General features: G+C 40.8%; 1 protein-coding gene across 1 annotated transcript in view; it reads right to left on the reverse strand.

Annotated features, from left to right (window-relative positions):
• Positions 1–20,668, reverse strand: part of LOC311003471 (E3 ubiquitin-protein ligase HECW1-like) — a gene marked incomplete at both ends in the record, with an annotated part of 108,328 nt that extends 87,660 nt beyond the window's left edge. The window contains 3 exons of the mRNA XM_083995238.1: positions 4,574–4,681; positions 6,407–6,731; positions 20,639–20,668. Coding sequence (XP_083851364.1) covers positions 4,574–4,681; positions 6,407–6,731; positions 20,639–20,668 — 463 coding nt within the window. The remainder of the gene's footprint in view (positions 1–4,573; positions 4,682–6,406; positions 6,732–20,638) is intronic.
• Positions 20,669–20,996: the final 328 nt, after the last annotated feature.

Raw genomic sequence — 20,996 nt, forward strand, 5'->3', positions numbered from 1 at the left:
TCGTCCGATCTGACATTTTTATCTGATCCAGCAGGGAGGCAGAACATGTGGAGCCCCACTTTATGTTTATTATGGTATGACACAGATCAAATATAATATAAATACAGTCAGTTTTTCCTCCAGTGATTATATCGAGTGAGACTAGAGCTTCCAGATTTATTTTTTCCTGGATTTGGTAAACAGCTAAAGCTCCACGTCTGGAGTTCAGAGGATGAAATCTGAGAGGCAGGAAAACATCACATTTATATGCTGCTGCTGTTTCTTTTTATTTTCTACACCATTAGTTATGATTTGAAGGGATACGCCAACATTTTTTTTTTTTTTACGTGTCTTGCCTCACTCCCGAGTCCATGACCAGCAGATAGACACCATCCTTTCCACTGTGCGTGCAGTAACAAGGGAGATAGAGCCGTATCGCCCGTAATTAGCTTAGCTCAAACACTGGAAGTGTATAGGTAGTGTTAGCCTGCCTCCACCTAAAGTCGCTAATTAGCTTAGCTCAAACACTGGAAGTGTATGGGTAGTGTTAGCCTGCCTCCACCTAAAGTCATCAGAGAAACTCTTCAGCAACTCTAAACAGAAACCGGCGGGCCGATCTTCGTCTCAGAGCTGACAAAACTCTCCAGTAAGGCATCTTGAGCGGTCAAATGCCGCTAACGGGACGAGATCGGTCAAAACGGAGGGTTCAAGCAAAGACGCTTTATTTTGGTTCAAGCTAGCTACATCGAGGGTAGGTTAGCTTCCTATTTCAAAGTAAAAGCACAAATTCTATCGTCATGGTTTTCTGTATGTAAAGGGCAACGGGTGTTTTATTTTGTGAAAGTAACCGGAAGTGCGTTGGTCACAACGGCTAGCTTGAGTAGCGCCGAATTCGTCCGAACAAAATTGTAAACAGCTGATATTTAGACAAATTAACGACACACTGCTGATCTAAACGGCTACTTTCTCACCTAAACATGTTGAAATGTGGATAAAGTGAAATATTTACAGAGTTTAGAGCTAAAATGAAATCAGCTTCTGACTGCTGATTTCAGCTCGGGTAGGAGGCAGGCTAACACTACCTATACACTTCCAGTGTTTGAGCTAAGCTAATTAGTGACTTTAGGTGGAGGCAGGCTAACACTACCCATACACTTCCAGTGTTTGAGCTAAGCTAATTAGTGACTTTAGGTGGAGGCAGGCTAACACTACCCATACACTTCCAGTGTTTGAGCTAAGCTAATTAGAGACTTTAGGTGGAGGCAGGCTAACACTACCCATACACTTCCAGTGTTTGAGCTAAGCTAATTAGCGACTTTAGGTGGAGGCAGGCTAACACTACCCATACACTTCCAGTGTTTGAGCTAAGCTAATTAGCGACTTTAGGTAGGAGGCAGGCTAACACTACCCATACACTTCCAGTGTTTGAGCTAAGCTAATTAGTGACTTTAGGTGGAGGCAGGCTAACACTACCTATACACTTCCAGTGTTTGAGCTAAGCTAATTAGCGACTTTAGGTGGAGGCAGGCTAACACTACCTATACACTTCCAGTGTTTGAGCTAAGCTAATTACGGCGATACGGCTCTATCTCCCTTGTTACTGCACGCACAGTCGAAAGGATGGTGTCTATCTGCTGGTCATGGACTCGGGAGTGAGGCAAGACACACAAAAAAATGTTGGCGCATCCCTTTAAGTCCTAATAATAAAAAAAAAAGCTCAACAAATGGAAAATCCTTTGAGAAAACAATAGAAAATCCTCCTCCTACAGGTGTGATGGGAAACTGTGTGTCTCTGAAACAGAAACACCTGGTCGTCGTCTCTACGCTGATAAATGTATTCAGCTTCACACGTGCACTCGTTTATTCTCTCATTCTGCCTCCCCTCTCTAAACACCACAGTCGTGCACCATTTGTGCCTGTCAGCCTGCACCGTTTCCCTCTAATAAGCTGCTGCTGCTGTTCAGAGAGCAGCACTTCACACGCTGCTGCAGCTCAACCCCGCTTTGTTGTTACAGACTGAATCGACTGTAAAAACCCGTTGGCACAAAGACTCTGGAAAAAACAACATTAATGTTTTTTTTTCTGGTATAATTTAATGAATGTGCTGTTATTATTATCATTATAATGACTTATCTTTGACCACGTGTCTGATGTGTTTGTGTGTAAACCTCCCATCATGTGATAGTGGATCAGTGGGAGTTGTACGGTGGCCCAGACGGGTCAATAATACAAATAAGCTGCAACTATTGATAGCTGATACCTTGATACCTTTTGATTTTCATGTAATTAAATAAATTGATCTTACTATTATTATTATTAACCCCTTTTTATTAATATTATATAAATGATCATTTAACTAATTGCATAATTTCAACTTTTCATATGTTATTGCTCTTAAAACTAAATATTATTGCACTAAAACTAAATCCTTCTCTGTTTTTGATTCTTTCACTTATTTCTTAAACTTTGAATTGTATTTTAACTTTTGTATAAATAGATTTTGATTAATTGATTACCTATTCAACTCTACTTTTTTCCTTCTTTAAAAAAAAATCTCTCAATTTACTCTTTGTATGTTTCTTTTATCCTTTTTAAATTATCAGGGAGAGATGCAGCTACATTACGTTCTGCTTCATTGCTCGATGACAATAAAAGGAAATTGAACTGAATAAAAAAAAGCAACAGAAAAAGCAAAAAACTGTTGTTGTATTTGTTCACTTGAGTCATTGCCTTTGCATTTGTGTTGACACATCTGGGCCACCATACATTTGTGTATATTTTTAATTATCATCTTATAAGGATCTTATTGTGTAGCATGTTAGCTAGAAAAGATTTAAACGTTCAGATGTCACGTTTCTCCACCTCCTCCTGTAGAAAGTATCTGACTTTATTAGAGATGAATTCTCTCTCTGTTTCTTCCTCTGTCTGCTGCCTGGTGCTGAGCAGCTGGTGGTTTATCAGAGCTGCTCTCCGCTGCCAGGAACGAGGCTGACGATGATGATGATGATGATGATGATGATGATGATGATGATGATGATGATGATGATGATGACAATGATGAGTCCGAGCCAGAAACTCTGAGTCAGACACCAGCGCCGATATAAACACATCAGATGTAGTAAATTAACCTGCTGTCACTCTCCACAATTAGATTTCCCGTGTAGCGTTCAGGATGACATCACCACAGCAGGTTGTTTTAGCAGCCAGTTGCTTCCTGCTTCTGTTTCCCAGCTGGTTTTAAAGGGTTAGTTCACCCAAAATTTCAGAGAAGTTTCAGAGTCCTCCGTGGCTTCTCTGAGTTACAGCAGGGCTCCGTGCAGCACTGCATGTCCATATGACGGTTGAGAACGGAGCTCACTTTTCTTCGTCCAAAAAGACACACCAAAAAACATCCAGATACCTCCATAGTGCTCGTATGTAATGTCCCTCTTGTATTGAAGCCCCGACATGAGAAATTGTTCCGAAAATTTTTTTATAAGTCTATATTTTAAGCTTGTTTGTAGCGGAAAAATATAGACTTATTTAATTCTTTTCGGAACAATTTCTCATGTTGGGGCTTCAATACAAGAGGGACGTTACAGACGAGCACTACACTGCAAAAACTCAAAATCTTTCCAAGAATATTTGTCTTATTTCTTGTCAAAATGTCTCATTTCTAGTCAAAACTAATCTCTTTTCACTTAAAATAAGACTTATCACCTAAAAAATAACTTGTTTTTAGATCATTTGCACTTGTTTCAGACAAATTTTCACTAGAAATAAGTAGAAAAATCTGCCAGTGAAAGCAAGTTTTTGGGCTTGTAATAAGAAAGAAACACTTACTTCACTTATTTCAAGTGAAAATATGCTTGAAAGAAGTTAAAAGTGTCTAAAAACAAGCTACTTTTTTTATGTGATGAGTCTTATTTTAAGTAGAATGAGATCTGTTTTGACTAGAAATAAGACAAATATTCTTGGTAAGATTTTGAGTTTTTGCAGTGTATGGAGGTATTTGGATGTTTTTTGGTGTGTCTTTTTGGACGAAGAAAAGTGAGCTCCGTTCTCAACCGTCATATGGACATGCAGTGCTGCACGGAGCCCCCCTGTAACTCAGAGAAGCCACAGAGGACTCTGAAACTTCTCCCAGCCCTTAGTCCACATGAGGGGGAGTATAGATAATGAGTGAAATTTTAATTTTGGGTGAACTATCCCTTCAATTTCACCATTACAACGTTTTACAGCATCTCCAAGCGGAGTTGTGCCGACTGTGTCCGGATTTCAGAGGAAAAATGTGACTTTGATTTATAGAAATAATGCACTTTAATGTCTTCTGACTGAGCCTATATACACGGATGTGAAGGGGGAGAGCCGTAACTCCAAACAGTAATGGGCACAATGTCATTACAGAACAGGGAACACGACTTGGATTGAATAGTAAAAAATGATTTAACAGTACAGTACGAGCTGTTAGAGGAGAGAGCTTAACTAGAGCTGAATTTAATGAGAGACTCGCCGCCCTGAGGGAAAACTGTTTTCTGCTCAAACAAAAAAAAAAAAAAAAAGCAGAGGAGGAGTTTTTCTTTTTCTTTCTTTTTTTTTTTTTAATATTACTCACAGTCACTGAAGTGGGAGCTGCAGTCGATTTTCCAAACGATCTGTCCCTTGTGAGAACCGTTGATTCCTCGGTTCTTGTAGTCGAGAAAGTTCTCAGACAAAGCCTCGTCTGAGGAGAAACAAAGAAAGACACAAAGATGAAACTGCCTGAAACCACTTCTACTTCTACTGCTGCAACCTCCCAGAATCCTTTGCAGAAGCGTCTTTTATTATATTTAATCCCCCAAATACACTCACAGAAGGATAAACTGCATTTGAGTGTCGAAAGAGTGAGAGTTTATGATTCATTATTATCTCAGTGTTTCCAGGTGTTTATTGATGCTAATCTTCAGTTGTGACTGTTAAACTAGATAATAGAGGAAGTTTTATTCTTCTAACTCCAGTGTTTTAAATGCACTAGTAGGTATCAGCCGAAACACAAAGATCACATACTGAGATCTGGAATAGGGATGTACCAAAACCTGATTTTGGGGGTTCTGCAGAATACCGAATCCAGTGTTTAAAGTTTCGGCCAAATCCAAAACCAAATAGCCTACTGAATCCTACTCCCATCATTGGCCCATATCACACAGTGTGTTTTATTCTAACTGAAAATTAAACAAACAAGAAAGAAAAACAAGAAAAAGAGCAAATTTTTTTCCACAGAGAAGAGGCAATGTCTGCCTGTACTGTAAGTATTATTGGATATGTTACTTATGCAATGCTTACATGTTTATGTTACAATAATAACAGCTGTTTGTTCGTTTAAAATTACTGTGATAGTGATGCTAATTTACGTTAGCCTGTCTATGGTGTTTTCCATTATATATTAGCATCAAGCTAAAGGACTTTATATTTACTTTGTGATAATGACATAAGGGCTGTGCTGAGTGTGAGGGAGGCAGAATATCGTTCATAAACCCTCATGTAATTGACCTATGGCTAAGCCACGCCCCCAAACACGATGAGCCAATCACAGTGCACATAGCTAGCCCATACACTGGGACATTCTCTGCTTCCACGTCCATTGAAATGCATTGCAGTTAGTCAGTTTTCATTTGTTTTTATATGTTTTTTCTTGACATTTTAAGTTTAAAATGGTCAAACGGTGTTCATGGGGTACATGCAACTCTGACACTAGGTATCCTGAGAGGCCACGGGGAGGATTTTTTTTAACCTTTTCCTAAGCCACATCTCAACCGAGAGAAGTGTCTGCTCTGGATAAAGTTATGCAGTAGACCACAACACCAACTAAACGTGGATAAAATGAACAAGGATGTCTACATCTGTTCTAAGTTAAGTCAACAACGTATTTGAGGCAACATATTGTCAGAGATGTTTAGATGTTAGCCAGCATCACAACTAAGCATAAAGCCCGCTAGCTTAATGCTAACGTATAATGCAAAACTCCATAGACAGGCTAACAGAAATTAGCCCGTCGCTATCGGCGTTTCGCGGCAACCGACAGCCATAGCAGTAAAGCTAAGTGAAGTTTTGGTGACTTCCAGATGATATTTAATCTTTCTGTCTCCAAAAACCATCAATTGCCTCCTGTGAAATGTCTCCTACTGTGACAGCTGTTGCCATAGCAACTGTCACCGAATGTTCACTGTTTGTCTGAGTGAGTGGAGGGGGCGGGGCTTAGCCAGAGGTCAATTGTTGGTGGCATCATAATGTTGACGTTTGCTTCTGTTGATGTTCTAAGGTTCGGCAGAAACCAAACCCCAACAAAAAGACCAAAATTCGGACAAATCTGAAAACGATTCCTGGAATTACTTAGAAATATTATCATCTAGCAAACTGGTGACCTGGTCTCAGTCGAACTCTGACGTCGTTGTGTCGTATCCCCACTCACCGACATGGTACATCCCGATCCAGTCCCCGGCGTCCACCTCCTCCTTGATGTCCCAGGTGATGACCAGGTCCTGGGACTGGCCGATGGTGTAGTGGGAGCAGCTGACGGCGAGCGTGGAGCGGGCGTCGGGGGAGACCAGGTCGGTGTCGCTGGTGGAGCGCGACAGCCCCAGCACGAAGCCGTCCTGGCTCAGGCCGTTGACGGCGGCGTAGCTGTCCGGCCCGTAGCTGTGGCGAGCCGCGTCCTTACAGCGCTGGCGGGTCTGGCTGCTGCGGGTCGGGGAGGCCATGGCTGCCAGGCCCAGGAACCGGTTCTGGTACAAGTTCTGCAACAAAACATACAACCAGGAGGCTTTTAGCAACAACAACAAAAGAAAAGAAAAGAAAGGAAAGTGAAGGATTTTAGTCGTAAGGTGAAGAGGTGAGAGAAGAGCGGAGGTTTCTTCTGACAGCGATGGTGGAGGAACAGTCCCAGTGTGGAGCTAATGGATCTAGCTGCTTGATTTTTAAAGGGATAGTTCACACAAAATTGAAATTTCACTCATTATCTATACTCCCCCTCATGTGGACTAAGGGCTGGGAGAAGTTTCAGAGTCCTCCGTGGCTTCTCTGAGTTACAGCGGGGCTCCGTGCAGCACTGCTGACAGTTGCAAATGGATACCACATTTCTTCTTAACAAAAAGACACACCAAAAAACATCCAAATACATACATATAATCTCGCGAGATTTGGACGGACCAGGAAGAGGAGCTTCCGCTACAAAACAAGCTTGAAATATAGACTTATTAAAAAATTTTCCAAACAATTTTGCATTTTGGGGCTTCAACACAAGACGGACATTACATACGAGCAGCATGGAGGTATTTGGATGTTTCTTGGTGTGTCTTTTTGTTACGAAGACAGTTGGTATCCATTTGCAACCGTCATATGGACATGCACTGCTACGCCGAGACCCCCTGTAACTCAGAGAAGCCACGGAGGACTCTGAAACTTCTCCCAGCCCTTAGTCCACATGAGGGGGAGTAGATAATGAGTGAAATTTGAATTTTGGGTGAACTATCCTTTTAACAGTGCTCAATCATCCTGTGTCATTGTCCTGATCCACCAACCCCCATCACATCAGTGCACATTAAACCATGTTATCACAACGTGGTGGTAACAGAAAACAAAGTTATAAAAGAATAAACCAACACATTTTACATTAAAATCAATTATAATAGAGTTAAGTAATGAGATATAAATAAAATACTGATGAAAAGGAAATGCAGCTTCAGCCTGACTGTTCTGGTTCTAACTTTAGTCTTTTGTGGAGCTTCTGTTTTAAAAGGTCAGGTCTTCTCCGCCAACTTATTGATTTAGCATTAATTAGCCGGTTAGCTAAAGCTAATAAGATCTGCCACCAACAGCTGTCAGGTCAGGCGACGTGATCAATGGCCGTCGGCTACAAAACAAGAAGAAGAAGCTCCTGAATTGTTTAAACGTCGATGTGATAAGCATCGAGTGGTAAATCCGCCTCCATTGTTGCTGTGAATCGTGCGTTTTTCTGTGTTGTAGCAACGACTAAGTGGAACGGAGATTAGTGGAAGATCAATTGTGCAGCCGCCGCACACGGAGGATTCACAGGAAACAATGCATATCTGCAGACAGAAGCCAGAGCATGAACCTGTTTGATCAAATCCAGACAACAGTCGCTCCGTTAGTCTTTTTTTTTTAATTAAATAACATCAGACCACAGTTTGTTTGGCTCCACGATAAACAAGATATCTACTATTGATTGATACGACTCAGAGTGAAATGTCAACTGGATTCATCCTGCTGCTCAGGTGGTGAAATCTGAGGTAATCTAATTTGGAGGTAAAACAATTATTCACTTATCCTGTTAGTGTGTGTGTGGATGTTTACACAACAGTGAATACATTCCCTGTTTCTGGCATTAAAACATCGGAGTTAATGGAAAATACTCTATGTTTTGCTGCAGATCAACCTAATTCCCCACTGGAGATCAATAAAATATGTTAATCTGTTTGTGAAATATCATGGAAGCTTTACATTGTGTTGCAGATTTAGTTTCATTGTCCATTTTTGAGCCAAAATGGCCTCGGTGGACAAAATAACAGGAACGCATTTTACGTAGAAATCACCATAAAGTTGACTCAACATGTCTCACATGGTTTAACTTAACAAGTTCTCATTGGATGTTGGAAATGTTTATGTTATTGTCTCCCTCCTCAATCCTATTTATAACATAATGGATTGGTTTGATGAAGGTAGAAACCTCTCATCATCATCATCATCATCATCGTCGTCGTCGTTGTGGTTAAACCTTTCCAAAAACATGGTTTTTAAGCTGGCTCCACTGAGAGTTCAGTGTCACGACGCTGTGATCGCTGCAAGATGCAGCATCATTATCAGTGAGTCCCGGTGCAGTGGGAGAGAGTTTTCCATCCTGGCATCTCAGATCAGATCAGAGAGCGTTCCAGTTGGAGAGCAGAGCAGAGCAGAGCAGCTCCGGGGCACGACTCAGCCAGCCGCGACGGATCGGTCTAAATGCTGAAGCGCTGCCTGCGTGCAGTCGGTGATGGAGAAAGGTTATCTGCACGCACAATATACTGTAGCTCCATGTGATATGAATGAACCAGTGTAAATATATAGGTTGTCCTTTTTTTTAATTGACTGGCTTGAGCAGAATGTATAGAACGAATCTCCTTGTTGTTTATAACTACTTCCTGGTAGAAAACCAGCATGAGAACAATAGTGACGGACGAGAGTTTCACTATATCTCATTTTTCCTGTTACTATATCACCGTTTAGACTAATCTGATGTTTGTAAAGTTTATAAAACCAATGATTGGACAAACATTACTATTTCTGTGTGCACATTTTTGTAATTAGTCATTGTTATCATAGATTAGCCGGGCTAACGGTTAGCTACCTGTTAATAACTCAGTGACTCAATAAACGCTCCATGAAAAAATATTTTCTCCAGCGGATATCTGAGTTCCAACATGACTGAGCTAACTGGAGTAGTTTCATGTCGTGTCCCACAACGGGAGGGTTTTAACAGCTGATGTTAGCTTTGCTACCGCCGTTAGCTTAACTGCTGTTAGCTGTCCCTGTCAGCTGCAGCCACTGATGCTTTCTAGACACTGTGATTCCCCCAAACTGAATAAATACAACACATAGCAACACAAAACACACACACAGAAATAGTAATGTTTCTTCAATCATTTCAGATTTGTCTAAACGGTGATAGGGCGTGAAAAACATGATATATAGCTAAACTATAGTTCGTTACTACTGTTCTCATTCAAATTACGTGCTGGTTTTCTACCTGGAAGTAGAATGTAAACAACAAGGAGATTTGGTCTATGGAGAGAGACATTTAAGTGATGAGACCACAGATCAAAATCCCCTGATGGTTGAGTCTGGCAGACAGAACTGGGCGTTTGATGGTGGTATAAGCACAAAATGAGAGGGTGGTGGGTGATTGTGGAGTTGGGAGGGGGGGCACTGACCTTGAAACTACAGAGCTGCATCAGCATAATGACCAGTCAACCCAAAGCAGACCAAAACCTAAGGGAAGTGGGAGGAGAATAAGGGCGGTGTGTTACAAAAAACCACAGAACAAAAAAGCAGCAGAGGCAGTGAATGCAGCAGGTGAAAGTCAAACGTATGGCATCTGTGTGTGGACGGAAAATCATCATTGTACTTTCATACTTCATCTTTGTTAGATAAAAATATGAATAATTGAGAAGGAGCAGACAAAAAAGACAAAGAACAGGAAAAACACAGAGACAAAAGACACGGAGAGACGTCTGCACAGACACATGGACACACCGCGCGGCGATGAACAGACGGAGCATCAGTCACCGTCGAGTGATGCTCAACTGAAAAACATACAGTATTCAACACAGCGACACAAACATCTGGTCAGTTTTCATGTGCATCAGTGGATGGTCACATGGTTTTTGCATTGCTGCAGCAGAGAGGAGGCAAAGGAAGGAGGAAGAGGAGGAGGAGGAGGAGGAGGAAGAGGAGGAAGAGGAGGGGTTAGCAGGAAGATGGTGAAGCATCCGGGTCTTTGAAATGTGACGAGTCCATGAATGTGGTTCAGTGTTTCCATCACATAAAGGCGACTGTGGATCATCTGAATCTGCAGCTTTACGTTGCAGCCAAACCATGAAAACAATGCTGACGTGCAGTTCCTCTACTGGCCACTAGAGTGAGTCAATCCCCATAGACTCTCATGTTAAAATAAAAAGCTCCACCCACAACTCTTTGCACATCCTCAGCTCGCTAAGGTGGAGTCGGGCACTGCTGGGATGGCAACGCTGATTCTACTTTTAATTTTCACTTAAAGGGACAACGAGGAGTTTCTCCAGCGGCAGAACGAAAAATTCCGCAACAATAAAAAAGTCTGATATTAATGTGGATGAATCTCCGTTACCACTTGTTAATGGTCCATTTTAGATAAATCTATGGTTTTGTCTCTATGGTTATGGTTATGGTTATGGTTATGGTGGTGGAAATGCTGGGCGAGCCGACCAGCGTTTCTTTACTTTCGGTTTCGTGGCGAGTCATGAGAATAACGCCGCCGAATCTCCGTTTATGGTGGGAACTACGACGGTATGTGATCGTCTTCCAACCTCTGACTTTAATTCTTGATGAATGAAAACACGAGTCTGTCTTGCACCGGTCAAAGAATTTCACGGTGCGGAGGCTCATAAATGTAGTGAGAAAACACTTCGCTTTTCCAAAACTCCTCGTTGTCCCTTTAAGGGTGTATTCAGACCTGGCTGGTTTGGAGCAGTTGTTCCGAAACAGGGATTGTTGGACCCAAAAGATCGGTCCGTTTGGTTCAGATGTGAACACAGCAATCGAGCTCGGACCCGCTTGCTTGATAAAACAAGCGGGTCGAGATCTTTCCTTGACCAGGTTTGGGTCAACAATATTATACAATTGACTCGGATCAGGTCGGTTTCGTGGGGTTAAACCGTGGTTCGGGCCGAGTCGGGTTTTACAGGAGACGTATTCTGCCCCTTTTCCACAAATTAAAATAGTTCCCAGGTGTCTTAAAGACATGTCTGTGACATGCTTTGGACAAAACCCCCCAAGGATCAAACATCACAGCTCTTTTCATCCTCTCCAAACAGCCCTGTTCAGAACGGCTGGTTTCAATGTGTCTGTCCCTTTAAATACAAATTAACCACTGCTAACCAAGCCCCGCCCCCTTCTACTGGTACCAGGTCGGGGTGGGATTATGCAAATTTGCAAACTAATTACATCATTGTCAGACAACTGAGGGAACAGCTGGTAAAACCACGTGGATTTCAACCTCTGAAGCCTGAAAATTAGGATTTTTGGTCAATTCTCACATTTTGGGGGCAAAACCTCTTCCTCTTCCTCCTTCCAGGTAAGATTTCTGACTAATGAGAGAACAGTTGGTTCGTGCATGCTACAGTTTATGTTTACAACTTTTGGACCGATTGGGACTATCAGCTACCGTGTGAATCAGAGCAAAGCAAACGAGCCACAGGTCTGAATACAACCTGATAACAAACACACGTGCCTTGAACAAAAAGGCAAAAAACTGGACACAAACACTTCAGGAAGCATCTACTTCATCTGTGGTCTCATGTCACCTTTCCACCCACATCCACTCTCACCCAGGTTAAATAACTCTGCAGCCACTTCCAGGATCATCTACCCAGGGACGAGTGTCTGCTCGGAGGCTTCAGCTCCCTCTGTCTCCCCCGTGTCTGTGAACCCACTAACACCGGTGTTAAACAGTATCATTGTTCCTTCTGTAGCTATTACTCCCAACATTACTACATCTATTCTTATATTTTCCTTCTCTCATGAATCTTTCGACCCAGTGGAGGTGAGAATACAAATGTATGGACAAGACACAGTGTGTGCACAGTGTGACACAACATATGCAAATACACATAGAAGAATAAGAAGAAGGAGAAGAGCTATAGCGGCTCATGTTTCACAGTTTGTGTTCAAATCCCCACAGTCCTCATTAGTCATATAGCAGCATATTAGCATGGAGTCATACTATCTACAGTAGCTGCAGCAGCAACACAACGGCTCGGCGTCGTCCTTATCTCAGGGGAAATGTCCCCACTTGTTCTTCCCACTTGTTCCGACACCCGCGTAATTAACCGGTTTAATTGGCTCCAAAACGACGTGATTATTAATTCAATGCACATGTTACGAGACAGAGAGAGAGAGAGAGAGAGCATGCAGACCGTGGAGGTGAAGCAGCTCAGCATTGACCTCCATGAGGTAGCTGCCCTCCTCCTCTTCCTCCTCAGGATGAGTTACTATAGCGATGATGTAATTACTGTGTTTTTCTCTCTTCTCTGAAAGCTGATCTGCTCTTTGTGGTGGTCGATGTTTTGCATGAAAAAAAGTGGCGATGCTGCATGGCTGCTGTGGAGTTTGATGCATTAACTAGGCTATATTATAATTATCATGATTCCATAGGAGAAAACTAAAAACCCAGATGACACTGAATATCTTTAAACTCCCTGGGGAGGCTCCACCGGTTGCCTGGAGACCACACGGCAACGGCAGCTCTCCAGGAAGTGCAGTATTGAACAAATCGCCTTGTTGATTACACATCAGGCCTACTTCCGGGTAGAAAACCAGCATGAGAACAATAGTGATGGACGAGAGTTTCGCTATATCTCATTTTTCACGTCACTATATCACCGTTTAGACTAATCTGATGTTTATAAAGTCTATAAAACCAATGATTGAACAAACATAGCCTACTATTTATGTGTGCAGGTTTTTTGCAGGGCTAACCGTTAGCCTACCTGTTCTGTAACTTTAATAACTCAGTGACTCAATAGCCTAAACCAGGGGTAGCTACTCAAATACAAATCTTCAAGGGCCACAAAGATGTTTTTCAATGGCTCGAAGGTCCATTTATTGAGGTCGGTCAGGCCACATGTGATATATTGTACTGTAATATTCAAAAGATGTCCTTTTTAGTCAAAACAACAACACAAATATGCACTTAAATAGCCTATAATTTCCATTTTGACAAAATTAAAATAAATATTTGAATAGAAGTTACACATGAGGACTGCTTTGCTTGTGCACACAGAAATAGTAGATCCATAGATTAAACAAATGAAATGACATCGTGCTTCTCTGTAGTTTTGAGGAAGCTAGCTGGCTAACTGCTTCCACTCAGTGCTAAGCTAAGCTAAAATCTCAAGCAGGTGATTTCTTGTTATGACAGTGTCCAACATGCTAATCGTCATGGAAACAGGACATATGATCATCCATCCACCACATTATATTACTGCATTTTGTCATTTTAATCACTTGTTTTTTGTTTTGAGGGATGGACACAGGAAGTAGCCTACTATCTGTTAGCATCGTCCATCAGCATGTGTAGAAAACTGACACTGGATCAGTGTGACGCTGAGAAAAGCTATAGCTGAAATTAGCAACATGCTAATTTTGCATTAAGTTCTGCAGTTTTATATGATTTCTATTCAGATAGGACTTACACTGCAAAAACTCAAATATCTTACCAAGAATATTTGTCTTATTTCTAGTCAAAATGTCATTTCTAGTCAAAACAAATCTCATTATACTTAAAATAAGACTCATCACATAAAAAAATAACTTGTTTTTAGATCATTTTCACTTTTTTCACTTGAAATAAGTAGACAAATCTGATAGTTTTTGAAAGTTTTTCTTCCTTATTACGAGCACAAACAACTTGCTTTCACTGGCAGATTTTTCTACTTATAATTATTATTTCTTGTCAAAATGTCTCATTTCTATTCAAACTAATCTCTTTCCACTTAAAATAAGACTTGTCACCTAAAAATGAACTTGTTTTTAGATCATTTTCACTTGTTTCAAACAAATTATCACTTGAAATAAGTAGAAAAATCTGACAGTGAAAGCAAGTTTTTTGTGCTCGTAATAAGGAAGAAAGAAAAACTCGCTCCACTATCAGATTTTTCTACTTATTTCAAGTGAAAATATGATTGAAAAAAGTAAAACATGTCTTAAAAACAAGCCACTTTTTAATGTGATGAGTCTTATTTTAGGTATAATGAGATTAGTTTTGACTAGAAATGACATTTTGACTAGAAATAAGACAAATATTCTTGGTAAGATATTTGAGTTTTTGCAGTGTAGTGTCCTATCTATCTGCACCTTGCTTTGCAGTAAGAAACAGAGAGGATCGACGCTCCTGTGATGAAGAGCTGCTGCTTTTAAACCTGTTTCTTTATGGGTCAGGGGGTCGTTATCCAGACACACAGCCTGCAGCAAACACATGCAGATGGATGGAAGATGGATGTAGGCCTATTCAAGGAAATTAATGTGGCTGAATAGAAAAGAACAACCTCCACTTATCCTGCTGCTTTATGCTCTCCGCGCTCAGCCTGGTCGGGTGAGAATGAGAATAAACCAATTATCTGACTGTTTTTTTTGTTTCTCTGTTTACAACCGAACCGCCGCCACAGCAGAGAGAAGTGTGAAGACACGGCAGACGGCCTCGTGGCTGCTCAGCTGCAGGCTGCAGGAAAACTGTGACTGTGTTGACTTCAACATGAAAACCATGACAGGAAAAACAACCACATCAAGTTTGCATCTAAACCAGACACAGTTTAAACCACCATGGTATGAAAAACGGTACGAAACTGTGATATTACTTAACCCTCCTGTTGTCCTTCTGGGTCAAATTGATCCAATCTGTTCCTTTCCTCCATCCTTTTTCCTTTCCTTCTTTCCTTCCTTTTCCCTTTGTCCTCATTTCTTCTTCCTTCCTCTTTTGATCCAATTGACCTGATCTGTTCCCTCCTTCCATCTTTCATTCCATCCTTTTTTCCTTCCTTCTTTCGCTTCTTCCTTCCTTTTTCTTCCTCCCTTGAACAAATCTGTTCCCTCCCTCCCTCCATCTTTCTTTCTTTTCTTCCTTTTTCCCTTCATCCTTACTTCTTCCTTAATCCTTTTTGACCCAATCCGTTCCCTCCCTCCTTCTATCTTTCCTGCCTTTTCCCGTTCCTCTTTCCTCCCACTTTTCCCTTTATCCTTCCTTCCTTCTTTCTTTCCTTCCTTCCCTTCGTCCTTCCTTCCTTGACCCAGGAGAACAACAGGATGGTTAACATCATCATACTCACTCCTCTTCTTCTGGAGGAATAACATGATTTTATAGCCTACAACCACCTAAAATTAGCACGACAACAGAAAAACAGATTTAACTCTCTGGCAGCGGTTTGTTCTGTTAATGTCTCTGTGTTCATGGTTTATGTTTCTCTGTGGTAGCATACATGTAGCATCGCGCTAAAACCACTGAAGTGACAAGTTCTCACTAATGAAGCATCACTGGTAGGAAAACAGACAAGACGAGACAGATCAGGCTCCATGGACTGGACTTTTATAGATAAAACCAGTGTGTTTCTCACTATAACGTCACGTGTCCTAATTCCTCCAACTCAACCAACAGTCATGACTCTGCTAACGGCTCCACAGAGGCAGACGTGTTCATTACAGGGAACAAACGACTTCCTGATGATCCTAGTGGTTAACACGCTACTGTCTTTGACCCCAGGGTGACGATAAAGGAAAAGACGACTGATTAAGGTTTATTCTGTGATGATGATGATGATTAACAACATCAAGCAGAAGTTACGGTTACGGTCATTTGTAAATATCATTCACACCCATGAATAGTTTGGTATCAGTCTGATTGTAGAGTTCACAGTTCATAACTCTGTTTCCTCATTTTCCTAAACTTCACATAGTGTCTTCATGCAACAGAAGGAAGGTTTTCATTAGGCTACCTAAAGGGAAAACGTCTATTATACAGAAAACAGTTCAAGCGTAGAATTCATTACCAGGTTATATTATTCAAGCCAGTTAAAAAGCTGTTAAAACAGTATCTTGTAATATTTTATGAACTGTGATCAGTTTGTGTTCGACCAAATAATATAAGAATGATATGACACATCCTTTTCTTTTTCATTAGGAAATCTACTGTTAAATTGTTGTCTTGTACACCGAAGCTACTTTGTTGATAGCTTGTCAATCCAACATGGCGGCAGACGCTTTAACCTTTCGATGCAGCGTTAAAAAAGTGTTTTTGTTTCATCGGATTTCTGTCGCTCTACATACGTCATCGGGTACGATTGATACGATTGGCGATTGGCTATAAGCTACATACAGACGCATTTCATAGACATTCGTAGCGCCCAATAAACAGCTCTGGGCTTTCCTAAACCACGACTCAAATATGAAATACGAAGCTGCACAAAAAGCACAAACACATCATGTAAAACACACAGTCTCTCCATCAAAACTGATGTGAATGTTTCTTTACACCTACAACTTTTCTTTTCTCCCACATGTGCAGTTGTGCTCAACAAAATCTGGAAACACACAAACACTTCCATGAGCCACTTTGTGTTTTATTTCTATTTTCCCGGCTCATTTAATTCAAATGGCAAAACTCATCATGATCATTTCTGCCCTCAAGAGTACGAGGAGCTTATAATACTTCCTCTAATGTTTCTTGATTGTCTGAAACATGGGCTGTTATCATGCCACATCATTAAGAAATAAAAGCCCATTATATACAGTATCACTCCTAGTAGTGTAGATGTAAAAGCGGATATAGAAATAACACATTATTCCATATCGATCCAAATCTATTATAACACATTCGAGATCAAGCAAATCAAGAAATCTCTATACAACAACTAAAAACCCATAAAGACCAGTTAAGACTAATTATAATGCACCAAAATCATCCATAAGACAGGGAGTGAGCTTCATCTCAGCACAACATAGTGTAAATCAATAAGCTTCTATATGCAGCTGCTTCTGTCTGAGTCTCTGCAACACGACTCCCTCTTAACGTCTTTACAGGAACATTTGGAGGCAGCGCGGCTCGGCCCAGCGGGGGGTTCTGCTGAAATCATGAACATCTTTATGCACTCGCCTCTTTGCAATCACTTTATCATGATGCTGCAACTACAGTAATGCTTTTTTTTATTTTTTTTTTATCACTGGTTAAATGATGTTTGGTCTTTACAAAGAAAAAGAAAAGTGGAAAATTTCATCATCACGGTGTCGGGAAAATCTATCAATAAAAAGTTATAAAAACAGCAGATTTCAGAATAAAATGCTCAGAAAAAGCAAATCCTGCAAGTTGTTGGATGTTTGGGTCCAGGTGGTGAGGGGGCGGGGCTTTGTTGTGACATCACAAAGTGACAGGAAGTCCTGACGGCTGGTTTTAAGGCTCAGTTTCTGAATACAGGCTGTGTGCATTTCTCTTTGATACTTTCACAGTATTAATATAGAACCTAGAGCTGCTTTATAATCACACTACACATGGACATCTACCTTTATACTGTATGGAGCTTTAACACAAACATCTACCTTTATTTTGAAGGAGCTTTAATACAAACATCTACCTTTATACTGTATGGAGCTTTAATAATTAATTAGATTAATTGATCCACTGTCAAAAAGTTTAGAGGCAATAAAATGATTTGGTCTTTCAGGAACTTTTCAAGCAGAAATACGAAACATTTTCTGTTTCCATTTTTTTTCCCTTAGTTAAGATTTGACAGTTTTCTCTGATTAATATTTTTTTTTAAATAAATGAGAAAGTTTTGACTGCAGATTCAACAATCAAGACTTAAATCATCAGTGGCAGCTCCTGTCTCTGTGAATCTGAGCTCAGCTTTTAAAAAGTGGCAGGTTTACAGCACAGTTTCACTTCTGGTGAATGTCAGAGTTAAGAGTCACTGACATGCAGCACTGCTGTTTTTTTGTCTTGTCACGCTCCAAAGTCTGTGATTAATACAGAAAAAAGAAAAAAAACCTCCACTGTTGTCAGTTGGGTCTACATCTGTCTGATCAGAGTCAGTGTGGCAAACTCTCTGAGAGCTGCTGTTTCCTCTGTACAAGACGATGAGTCACTGGAAGAAAATAGTTCCTGTCACGTCACTGTCAGATTGCTGCTCTTTTTCTTTTCTTTTCTTTTTTTTAATTCCCACAATGCACTCTGCAGAACAGCAGCACAAATCTACAGAAACAAGGACTTAATATCACTTATAAACTTTCTATTTCCCTACAACACATGCACAAACTCAGCCATTATCCCAGGTGATAAATGTTTAGTATTTCTGCTATTCCTCATAGTCCTATCATACCTGGGCTCACCTCTGGGCCGTCAGCCAACCACTGCAGAGCTTCATCATCAACCAAAAGACCAACAAGAAAACTATTAATTAAGACACCGTTTCTCTGCTCTGCCTCAACTTGAAAACTGGCAGAGAGTGAGTGTATACTATGGGTTATAATGGTTTTTTGTTCTGTACATCTTGACACCATCCTTTAACTTTGAGATTATATTTGTGTTTTCTGTTTTCTGATGCTTTTTCACATTATTGTACAGCTTATTTTTATGTTGAATGTTTGTTTCTATGAGGACAACTTGACAAGCCTTTAGGGTTTTTTGGTTTCTCCTGCACATTTGTGATGTAGCCCATTGTATCTATTCTGTATTCTTTCATCGTGCTGTTTGTGTGCTAATAAATGAATCAAATCAAATCAAATCCTTAGTGATAGCCTATATGTCACTAAAAGCCTTTAAAAATCTATATGAATAAAACTACAAGGTTGTTATTGTTATGAATTTTAATTCCAGCATCTGTTACCACATAACATCTATTGGTTTGTAGGAAAAGCCTGAAGAAAACAAAGGGAAAATTCAGCTCTAGTGTTTTTAAGAGGATTTTGAGGATGGGAATCCCCACACAAAGAGGAGCAGAGGGAGGGAGAGGGAGGGGGGGGGTCCACATGCATGTATTTACAATCACAGTGGATCCCAATTAAGTGATAGCTGCTGGTGGGGGCTGATGACATCACAGCCAAAACACCATTTAAAGAAAATTAATTAATATCACTCAGTGGGAAATGTGTAAATGTTGACATGAAAGACGACTCAAAAAAGTGTTATCACATCCCACAACCGCTCACTGTGCCTTAATTTATTTAGCTTTTATTATTATTATTTGATAATGTGCCAACTTTCAGGGGGATATTTAGCTTTAGCTACAGTAGCAGCAGCAGCAGCAGCAGCAGTAGCAGCAGTAGGCTACGAAAACGAGACTAGTAGCTACTAAGACCTAACATAAAATAAGATAAGAGAGAAGATATGTCCAAAAAAAAGTGCAGGAGTATAAAATAATATAGAAAAATGTAGATACAGGAAAAAACAACAGTATATAGCCTAAATAAATCTACATATAAATACGGAGCATAGGAAAAAAAAAACAGTTGTGGGTAAATGATAAATGGTATTATGGTCGGATGTGAGAGGAATAGCCCAGGTTGGAGGATAATTTCCTGTTTCCTTTTTCAGTGGCAAATGTGTAAATTTTGACATGAAAGACGACTCAAAAAAGTGTTATCACATCCCACAACCGCTCACTGTGCCCTAATTTATTTAGCTTTTATTATTATAATTTGATAATGTGCCAACTTTCAGGGAGATATTTAGCTTTAGCTACAGTAGCAGCAGCAGTATGAAACGAGACTAGCTACTCCTAGAATGAGATAATAAGCTAAGAGAGAAGATACGTCCCAAAAAAAAAGTGCAGGAGTATAAAATAATATAGAAAAATGTATATCCAGGAAAAAACAACAACAGTATATAGCCTAAATAAATCTACATAGCCTATAAATACGGAGCATAGAAAGAAAACCAGTTGTGATATTTTAAAAAGGGAAAGGTAAATGATAGTAAATGGTATTATGGTCGGATATGAGAGGAAAAGAAAACAAATCAGACATGTAGCTACTCCTCATAGGCTATAGCTTAAATACTGTTTAATCTGATGGCATATTGTTCTTTAACTGTGGGTTAAAATTCTCTGTTCTTATTTTGTTTTGCCTTGATATTGTCTGTGTGTGTTCTGTCTTGGTATTAAAGGGTAATTTCCTGCAGGATAGGATACACACACATACACCGTGTCGTACTGTAGCTACTGTAGCCCCCCCATCCCATCCACCCATCCACCCCTACACCCCCCACCCTTAGATCCGGGGAGGATGACACGGATGCTCCTCCAGTCTCCAGAGCGCATAGGGCCGCTGCTGCTGGAGGAGACTGAGGCTCCATCATCCAACGCTACAACACTACAGCAGCAGCAGCAGCAACAATGGAGGCGAGGCGACCTACCTGGGACAGAATAACCTGCCGGTGGATCATTCTCCCACAGAAAGGAGGATGGGGGGTCGGGGTGTCGGAGTGTCGGGGTGGGGGGGTTGAAGGACGATGATGAGGCACCGCCTGTTAATTCCCACCGAGCTCCATCTCCATTTCCATTTGGACGGTTAAAGGGCGCAGAGGAACAAAAACAAACGGCAGCAGCAGCAGCGAATCAAAGGCCGACGATAATGACGATGATGATGATGAGGATGATGGTGGTGGTGGTGATGATGAGGCGAGAGCAGCGAGGAGGAGGGAGCTCCACTCTCTCTCTCTCTCAGTCACTCACATCCTCTGTTTCCTTCCTCTGTCTCCGCCTGGACCACAG

This window comes from Trachurus trachurus, assembly GCF_905171665.1.
Source record: "Trachurus trachurus genome assembly, chromosome: 20".
In the NCBI taxonomy this organism is placed as follows: Eukaryota; Metazoa; Chordata; class Actinopteri; order Carangiformes; family Carangidae; genus Trachurus; species Trachurus trachurus.